The sequence below is a fragment of the Myotis davidii genome, unplaced genomic scaffold (assembly GCF_000327345.1).
Source record: "Myotis davidii unplaced genomic scaffold, ASM32734v1 scaffold214, whole genome shotgun sequence".
NCBI classification, from domain to species: Eukaryota; Metazoa; Chordata; class Mammalia; order Chiroptera; family Vespertilionidae; genus Myotis; species Myotis davidii.
The window spans coordinates 49,591-59,623 of NW_006285782.1; the positions used below are offsets into that span (position 1 = coordinate 49,591).

The 10,033-nt window shown below is 37.3% G+C and overlaps 1 protein-coding gene across 1 annotated transcript in view; it reads left to right on the forward strand.

Annotated features, from left to right (window-relative positions):
• EXOC4 (exocyst complex component 4) overlaps positions 1–10,033 on the forward strand; it is a gene marked incomplete at its 5' end in the record, with an annotated part of 716,953 nt that overhangs the window by 37,686 nt on the left and 669,234 nt on the right. Inside the window, one exon of the mRNA XM_015559399.1 lies at positions 6,196–6,305. Within this exon, the coding sequence (XP_015414885.1) occupies positions 6,196–6,305 (110 nt within the window). The remainder of the gene's footprint in view (positions 1–6,195; positions 6,306–10,033) is intronic.

A 10,033-nucleotide genomic window follows, 5' to 3' on the forward strand; every position in this document is an offset into this window, starting at 1 on the left:
GATGATTTCTCAACAGAAACTCTGCAGGCCAGAAGGGAGTGGCAAGAGATATTCAAAGTGATGAATGCCAAGAACCTACAACCAAGATTACTTAACCAGCAAAGCTGTCATTCAGAATTGAAGGTCAGATAAAGAGCTTCACAGATAAGGAAAAGCTAAAGGAATTCATCACCACCAAAGCAGTATTATATGAAATGCTGAAAGGTATCCTTTAAGAAGAGGAAGAAGAAGAAAAGGGTAAAGATACAAATTATGAACAACAAATACATATCTATCAACAAGTGAATGTAAAAATCAAGTGAATAAATAATTTGATGAACAGAATAAACTGGTGAACATAATAGAATCAGGGGCATAGAAAGGGAGTAGACTGATTATTCTCAGGGGAGGAAATGTGTGTGGGTGTGCAGGAAGAGACTGGACAAAAATTGTACACCTATGGATGAGGACAGTGGGGGCGGGTAAGGGCAGAGGGTGGTGTGGGAACGGAGTGGAGGGAAGCTATGGGGGGAAAAAAGAGGAATAATTGTAATAATCTGAACAATAAAGACTTAATAAAAAATAAAAAAAATCACCAAAGAAGACAGCAAATAAAACATTGTCTACTGTAAAGATTGATGCATTAGCCAGTGTTCTTGGCCACAAATAGCAGAAGTCAGTCCTGGTAACTTAAAGAAGGAAAGAAATTTAGTGGAAAGTTATCAGGTAGGTCACAGAATTGAAGAGAAGGAAGTCTGTATGACCGGACTCTAAAACCCAGGAGGGGCCAAGGGAGATGAAGCCACTGAGCACACATCATTGACTGACTGGTTGGGTTGCACATTGCTGACAACATACCTACAATTGCTGGGTTTTCAACTCTCTGGTAAATGATCTCTAAATGTCCCTGGAAGTTTTCTTTATCTTCTTAAGATTCAAAGCCCTGGGTGGATGCGTTCAGTTTGTTGAGCCAGGACATGCCTGGCCTCCTTCAGCTTTTATAATCAGAAGTAGTGGCCTCTTTCTTCTTTGCTTTGACCGGACAATGGAGAGTCTGTTGTCCAAATACAGAGACTGTTCCAATTGTTGGTATCCACAACAACTATACCAATGCCCAACAACAAGTTTCTGCTGCTGGAGAAAGGAAGTCACATGAAAGCACATACATATAAAGAACAGATGTTTTTGAAGTGGAACTTGAAAAGAATTGAAATGATATATATTTAAATCTGCATCCTTTATATGTAGATATAAATGACGTGTAGAAGATTCCTGAAAGGATATGCTGAAACACTGAAAAAAGGACTTACCTATGGGAAATGGAAATGGAGAGTGGGGAATAGGAAAGAAGGGCTTATTCCATACCCTCTGCCTAGTGAGTGTATTTATCATGAGTATGTGTTATTACTTTCATAAAAATACAATTACTGATGATGCTTTTGAAGATATTTAAAAATGAAATGGCAAATGTTTACTGTTGAAAGGAAAAACTAGGATTTAAAATTCTATACAGGATTAATGTTGAAAGAAGCAAAGGTTACAGTGTGTGTGTGTGTGTGTGTGTGTGTTGGGGGGACAGGGATGAATGGACAGTCAGAGGCTTTGTTCTGTGAAATGTTTGGAAGGGCTTTTGCCAAAATTATATTTGTAGATTTTTTTTTTATTTTCAAAAAAAGAATCCTTATTACCTTAGAGGCTGATAAAATCAATACAACATATGAAAATAATCCTTTAATTTATTGCATGCATCCTGATTAATTAGTCTTGCTTTTTTGGACACTGTAGTTCCTGGAGGAGAAAATGTCAGACTTGGGTTTTGGTGTCCATATTTGTCTCTGGGTGTGTAAAGAGCGACCTCGACCCCCTTGTATTATTTGCTGCCTAACTATTTTACTTTTTAATTTTTCCCATGTAACTGTTTTCTTTCTCTGGTTTTCCCCTCAGCTTAGATTTTAGCTCCACTTTATTTTGTATTAAATGTCTTCAACACTTGGTCTGTCATTTGAGACCCTGATTGTTTTTGACTTTTATACCCTTTGAATCATTCATTATTCTTTCTGTATTTTCCAAGAGCTCTTAGAACTGTAGAAAATTACTGTGCCAGCCATTCATGTTTCATTCTTCCGTTAAATTTTCTTACTAAGGGCATATTATCTTTGACAGATATTTCTCAGCTCAGTTTGATTGAACAAACTTTTATGAGCTTGCTCTTTGACAGTTACTGTGCCAGCTGTTGGAGTTATAGAGGTGAATATATTAGTTACTAGATTTAAAGTCAAAGTTCAACTTACCTCCGTCAAGTTTAGTTTGACAATAAAATCAACCAGATGAGCTGTAGCTGTAAATTTTGGACATAGTTGTACATATTTATTACTAAGTGCAGGAACAGAAGTTCTAATTAAAAAGCAAATGTTTAATAAGCTGTCAGCACTTCTAATTCTTATTTTAAAAAAACAACCAAACTTTTCCTGGCTTGAAATATTGAAATCAGACACATTTAGAAGGAGCTCTTTGCTAATTGCATGGATGGTTCCCAGCCAGAAAGTTTTTGGGGCTGTGGTGGTAGGGGTTGCTTTCTTGGAATAGTTTAATTTGCTTATAGTTTTCCTATCTGCCATTATGTGGTTATTTATATTTTTGAAATCCTCATCCGAAGATATGTTTTTTAAAAAGATTGATTTTAGAGAGAGGAAGAGAGAGAAACATTGATGTACGAGAGAAACATCAATCAGTTGCCTCCTATAGGCAACCTGATTAGGGATTGAACCCAAAACCCAGGTATATACCCTAATCGGCCAACTGAGCCTGGCCAGGGCCTGAAGCTATTTAATAGCAAATCACATTCAATCACAATATACAATTAGTAATTTGGGAGGGATGGTCTTTTGTCCATCAGCTATTTTTTTTTCCAACTGAGCTATGAATGATTCTGATAAAAATTTGTAATCATATGCATTTAAATAGAAAAATAACTCCTATCATTTTTTTCAAACTAAGGTAGTTCAGATCACCCATATTAATTAGAAACTTGAACAATCCAATTTTGATTTTATTTTTTGTTTAAAAAATACTTCCTCTGAGAGATTCAGAACCCTTTGAGGGTACTAATTATTTAATACTTCTGAACTTAATCTCTGGTGTATGATAAGAACAGGCTTTTTCTGTCGTCTGAAGTGGAAACTGAGGGATGTGCTCTTTAAGTGTGATATTCTACAGTGTCACCTACCTTTCTGTTGAGCTTCCTGTCTAGTAGCTGAGTGAGTGGGGCACCTACCTTTCTCTTGAACTCTTGAGATTAAGTCCTTCCAGAAAAGAACAAGAGAAAAACTAAAAGTCATTTGCAGATACTTGCCTTTGGGTTGGTGTTCACGAAGGGGAAAATTGAAGCCCAAAGGAAAATTTTAGAAAGAGAGATGAGTCTATGAAAATAGTGTTGCAGTAAATTGACTTTCTGAAAGTTTATTGATGGAATTTGAGGGCCCTTCTGGCTCTGTAATAAAGTCTGTAGGCTTTTTTTTTCTTTTCTCAAAGTTAAAATGGCAAGCTATTTATCACCCTATATTTAACTAAAATCTATTTTTAGCTTAAAACTGAGAAAATAATGATGGGTTTTGATCTAAAGTGAATCATATGCACATCTGTGTTTATAGAAATGTATGTTTTACTCACATATATATCACTGGGCACACACATGTATGAATTGTACTGCTTCATTTATAGGCTTGGCAGGCAGTATTCCAGCCATGCACCTTAACCCTCCTGCTAATTGACACCTTCATTTATCAGTGCTTTAAAAATAACTCCTCCACTTTTGTTACAGAAATATTTATAAAATGTATCATATATTTTTCTTAACATTTAAAATTGAAATGAACTTTTTCTTCTTTACTCAATAGCAGCACCATAAACATCAGTGATTATCCTCTGCCCTTGGGCATGTGTGTATCCAGGGGCATGTGTGTATCCAGGGGCATGTGTGTATCCAGGGGCATGTGTGTATCCAGGGGCTAGGGAGGGGCATAGAGCTGGTTTTCCACTTGTGAGTCAAGTGCAGGTAAAAGAGGATGAGGTGGTTGAGAAGATAAATGAGAAGATAGTAGTCAATATGTAAAAGATAAATGGATGAATTGATGATCTATGAATTTATTGATTGATATAATATGCAAACTATTGTGATAAACTAGTGGATTTGAAAGCTCTGTCGGTTTTTCTTAAGATAGTTTAGGCAGCTAGGAATTTACAGCTTTATATTGGAGGAAAAGAGTTGTTGGAACTATATCAGTTCAATTTTTAGTAAATGCTGTTTCTGTTACTTTTGTATCTTATACTTCACATGAGTTTTCACATTAGTCTGCAAGTGATTTCAACAATTGGAAATGTGCTAAGTTTGGTTAGCTCCTACCTTAGTCATAGTTGGAGCCTCAGCAGTGGGCACGGTGCCAAGCACACAACAGATGCTTAAGACTCGAGTAATGATTCCCCCTTCTCTGTTTAAGTGAAAAGGGAGAAGTTAATGATTGTCATAGTTATCCTTATGGCCTAGGACAGTGGATCACACATTACCAGCACTCAATAAAAATAATACCTCCTCTCCAGCATAGAGACCAGTATAAACTTTTGAACAATAATAGATACAGAGGCAGAGCTGCCTCAAACAGATTGTCAAACTACAGCGGGAAGGCCAGGGAGGGTTGGGGGGCAGAAGGGAGGGGGGTAAGAGATCAACCAAAGGACTTGTATGCATACATATACGCATAACCAATGGACATAAGACACTGGAGGATAGGGGAGGCTAGGGGACTGTCAAGGGCGGGGGGAAAAATGGATACATGTAATACCCTTTGTAATACTTTAAGCAATAAAAAAATAATACAAAATAAATAATAAAAATAAAAATAATACCTTACATGATAATTTTGCCCTTTAACATAAAGTTTATTTTTCAAAAATTTCTGAAAGAATGTTTATTTTTTTATTCACTTAAGAATACAACAAAAACAGATCCAGAGGCAGAGAAGCATCAATCAGACCATCAAACCTCAGAGGGAAGATAGGGGCAGGTGGGGGTAAGGGAGAGAGATCTAGCAAAGGACTTGTATGCATGCATATAAGCCTAACACATACTTAGTACTTTGGTTCCAAAAGTGGTGTAGAAGGGAGATGGGGATATGTCAGTTTGTGGGGACAGATGTTCAGAATTGCACACATCCTTTCATTACATCTGGAGAAAGTCTTCCTACAGGTGTGGTCTTGTCCCTGCTTCCCTTGATCTGTCCTCCCTTTATAACTCACTATGCTAATCATTTGCATGGGTAGCAACTGCTACAGAAGATATGTATTGGGACTGGAAAGGGGTGATGGGAACTACCTATGATGTTGACCTATGTGCCCTTGAGATTTGACTTAGATGTAGCTTTTCTCTTATAGATACACTGTGATTAGATGATTCAGTTTCTGGAAGGTAGGACACAGGTGTTACTTGCCTTGGCATTGCCTTTATTCTTGCACTTAACAGATGCCTATAAATGGGAATTAACTTGAAATTTAATTTTTATAGTCTTTGTGTCATTTAAATTTGATGCGTTTATTTTGGAGACTCTAAAGTTAATTATCAAGATGAGGGAGGTAGGCCTTTTTGGAAAAGGTGATAAATACCGAATTAACCCTGTTCAAAGTTCCTTCAGTCATCATTTATTGTAGTGATTTTCAACTTGATAAAATTTATGAACTTCTTTTAAAGAAAACCAAAAGTAGTGAACTCCCAGAGTATGTCAAAGAACTTTAGCTTGAAAAACACTAACTAAACTAGACTTAACTAATTAAACCTTTGTTTGGTTATCATGAAAAGGTATCAGTTGCTCTTTCTTTGCTGATAAATTAATTTCAATACAGAAACAAAGGAAGGTACTGAAACTGTGTGGCTTAATTTGGTTCGAAGGTGGCATCAAGATGATCCAGAACATACTTATATTAATTTTTTAAATTTTGCATAGAAATGAAAGACAATAAATATTTACATACTTGGAACTTTTAGGGCACATTGTTATACTCCTGTCTGTGACAGTCATCACTTCACTGGAAATATACTTGAGAGATATTTGAAGTCACAGAGTGAAAAGGGCTCAAAATAGAGAGAAGGTGATAAGGGGTGGCACGCGTGGGATTTGAGTTGTTTTGGGGGAAGTGGTGAGTAACGACTGCTACTTTTCCCTCCAGCACCCTTGTGAAAGATGCTTCTCCTATTCCTCTGATTGATGTTACAAACCTTCCTACACCTCGAAAATTTCTTGATACCTCTCAGTATTCGACACCTGGAAGCTCAAGTGGTAAGTGTTTAATTTTCCAGCTCCTGGCAAAGATCTGGGGAGCTTGCAGGGTTGGGGGGCTTGAGGCTAGTCCCCTGGGGCCTGTGAGGAGCCCTTTGCTTTCCTCAGAGAGAACACGATGTAAGGGGATTGGCTGGGCCTGCTGCATCTATCTAGCAATCTGGCCTGCCTGCTGATCCAGCTGAGGATGTGTTTTATTGGACTGGCATTGCTTGTTTTTCTGAGGTTGAATTTGAATGCTTTTCTATGGAGGATGTCTTATCCTTTTGCTATAACCTCTATTGCTTCTGTTAGCTTTGACCCAGCTGCCTCATTTATTACAGTCCCTGTGTGGTCCTTGAGGGTTTTTGCATGTGTGACCCCCGTTATGTATTTTGACTCCTGTATCTTTCAGTGGCCTCCCCACTTCATGTGTGCATGCACATGCATATGCACACACAGACACACACACAACACACACTTTGAGGATATATCCAGTTTCTTCTTGGGCTACCTAAATTCTGTTGAATAAGATAAAGGAGAGCCAGTTTGGCCTATATTTATAGTTGGAGGAGGGAGAGTGTACTTTGACTCTGGATGCAAAGATTTAGGGGAATTTGGGTATGGCTCAGACCTGACCATCAGAGTATTCAGACCAGCTGTCCTCAGAGAGTGGGCCTTTGCAAGGAGCTGCTCTGCTATTGCACCTTTGGGTTAGGGAGAAGAGACTGGATATCTTTTGTGGGATGCCCTGCAGGTGCCTTCCTTTGACAGCCTTCCTCAATGCCTTTTAAAGAAATAGTAACACATGATCTCACTCATATATGGAATCTAATTAACAAATTAAACTGATGATCAGAGTGAATCCAGAGACATGGCCGCATGGAACAGAGAGCGGAATCTTAGAGGGAAGGTGAAGGATTGGGTGGGTGGGAGGTAATCAACCAAAGACCTTGTATGTATATATGCACAACCCATGGACACAGACTGTAGGATGGTGAGAGCCTGGGGTGGAGGGTGTGGATGGGTTGGAGGGCATCGATAGGGGAAAAAAGAGGACTTATGTAATACTTTCAACAATAAAGATTAAAAAAAATAGTAGTGTCATTTGTCACTGGCTTTTCAGATAAAAACTAGTTTTTATAGTTCTGACTAGTTCTGTAGTCCTATAGAGCTTGAAATAATAAAAAGGTAGAAAAATTGTTTGAATTTAATCAGTACATTCTGTGTTACTAACTGAAAGTACTATTTTTTTTGAGAGCTTAATATATTATTTTTGCTGGGGCATATTCAGTTACCTTTTAAAATATAATTTATTTAAATTTAGAGTTATTTAGGCTTGGAATATTGATGTTTATTTCTTTTACTCTACAAATTATTTTATAATAGGTTTTTATGTTAGTCTGTTTAGTTATTAATTTCTTTTTTAAAGACCTTACACACTGATTTTTTATTATGGTACTTGACAAAAGTCTTACTCAGGTGTTCAAAGGTTTTGTTTTCTCCCTCTTTCTGATACAGTGTTGTTATCTCTTTGGCTTTTGACACTGCTTTGGGCTGTTGCAGTGTGTGGAATTATGAAACAAAATATATCTATACATTTGATTTGTATTTGCCTGTAATTTTTGTGGAAATTACCAGTCATTATGTTTGTTTGTTTTTTTTAATAGTGTGAGTCCTCATTGCTTAGCTAGGCTATGTCAATTTATGAAAATTTGGCCAAGTCAATAGCCAAGTAAAATAAAAAATTAATTGTTTATGAAGAAATGATAGAGCAGGTTTTGCAAATAAAAAGTGCTGTATAAATACCAAATAAACTGAAAAACTGCCAGTTATGGACAATTTCAGTAGGAACTAATTTTGCAGTGCCTATTATTTTTAATAAGACAGCTCTTACTTTTTGATGGGCACTTTGTCAGGCCCTGGTGAGTGGTGATCATGTAGTGGAGTTCATGTTGGCAGTTTGACTTTGGCTCTCTTCCTTAATTATCGGGAATGACTCTTGAAGAACCGCACTTCTTAGTTCAGTGTAGCTGAGACTATTGGGCAGATTGCTGTGGACACGTGTGTAAGCCCTAAAGTTTATGTTTATTTATTTATTTATTTTTAAAAAATATTTTTATTGATTTTAAAAAGGAAGGGAGAGGGAGATATAGAAACATCAATGATGAGGGAGAATCATTGATCACTGCCTCCTGCCTACCTGCTACTGGGGATCAAGCCTGCAACCTGGGCATGTGCCCTTGACTGGAATCAAACCTGGGACTCTGTAGGCCAACACTCTGTCTACTGAGCCAAACTGAGTAGGGCTAAACCTTAAGTTTTAGAAGGGCTCATTTCCTTGACTGTTTTGAAGACGATCTCATGATTTTTCCCTGAGTGACTGAAAAAGAAGATAGTTGTTGTTGTTGTTGTTATTATTATTATTATTATTATTATTATTTTGGTTAATCCTCACCCACAGATATTTTTCCATTGATTTTTATATTGACTGTGATGAGAGGGGGCGAGACAGAGAGAGAAATATTGATGTGAGAGAGACACATCGATTGGTTTCCTCCTGACTCGCTCCAACCATGGCCAGGGACCCAAAATCGAACCTGGGAACCTTCAGTCCGCAGGTTGAAACTCTATCCACTGAGCCAAACTGGCTAGGGCAAGAAGGTAGTTGTTTTGATTAAAACCAATAATAGCAGTAGTTCAGATGTGCTTACTGCCTTCTCTGTGAACCAATATTTTAAGTACTTTACATGAATTAACTCATTTAGTTTTTCAACAGTCTTTTAAGATAGGTTTTGTAGCAGATTTTTGAATAATGTTGTTTTGTTATAATGTTGATAAGATGCCTTAAGAACATAACTCTTGTTTACTAGTATATTAGTTAGCCTATGGTAAAATTGGTTTTGTTATACATTGTTTTGCTTGAAGTCTACCAATCTACCAAAGACATGAAGTGTGAGGACTTACTGTACTACTAGCCTCATTTTACAGATGAGAACACGGAGGCTTAGGGAGGGTTACTAGATGGTTTAAGGTGACTGCGCTGACAAGTAGTATAGCTGCAATTTCAAATCAGGAGCTGGGTTCCAGTGTGCTCAGTTTGTTTTCCTGCAAATAAGCTAGGTGTGCTCTGTGTATTACTTTTCTATTGCTGCCCCAACAACTTACCACAACTTAAATATATCATTCTGTAGTTTTGTAGGTTAGAAGTTCACTCTGGGTTTCACTGGGGCTAAAGTAAGGAGTGGGCAGAGAGGTGTTTCTTCTGGAGGCTCTATGGGAGAATTCCTTTCCTTTCCTTGTTCTGCGGTTTCCTTCTCTGTATTCAAAACTGAAATGGTGGGTCAGTCCTTTTCATGGTACAGTTTCTCTGACCTGCTCTTCTGTCTTCTTCTTCCTTTTTTTAAAAAATTATTTTTATTTATTTATTGTTTAATGTTCCCCAGTGTCTGTGTCCATTGGTTTTATGCTAATATGCATGCATACAAGTCCTTTGGTTGATCTCTAACTGCCCCCCACCCCCACATTTGTCTCTGGATCTATTCTTGTTCATCAAATTATGTTAATCATTATATTCTACATATGAGTGAGATCATGTGATATTTATCTTCTCCAACTGACTTATTTCGCTTAGAATAATGCTCTCCAGTTCCATCCATATTGTTGCACATGGTAAAAGTTCCTTCTTTTTTATAGCGGCATAGTATTCCATTATGTAAATGTACCATAGTTTTTTAATCACCTAATCT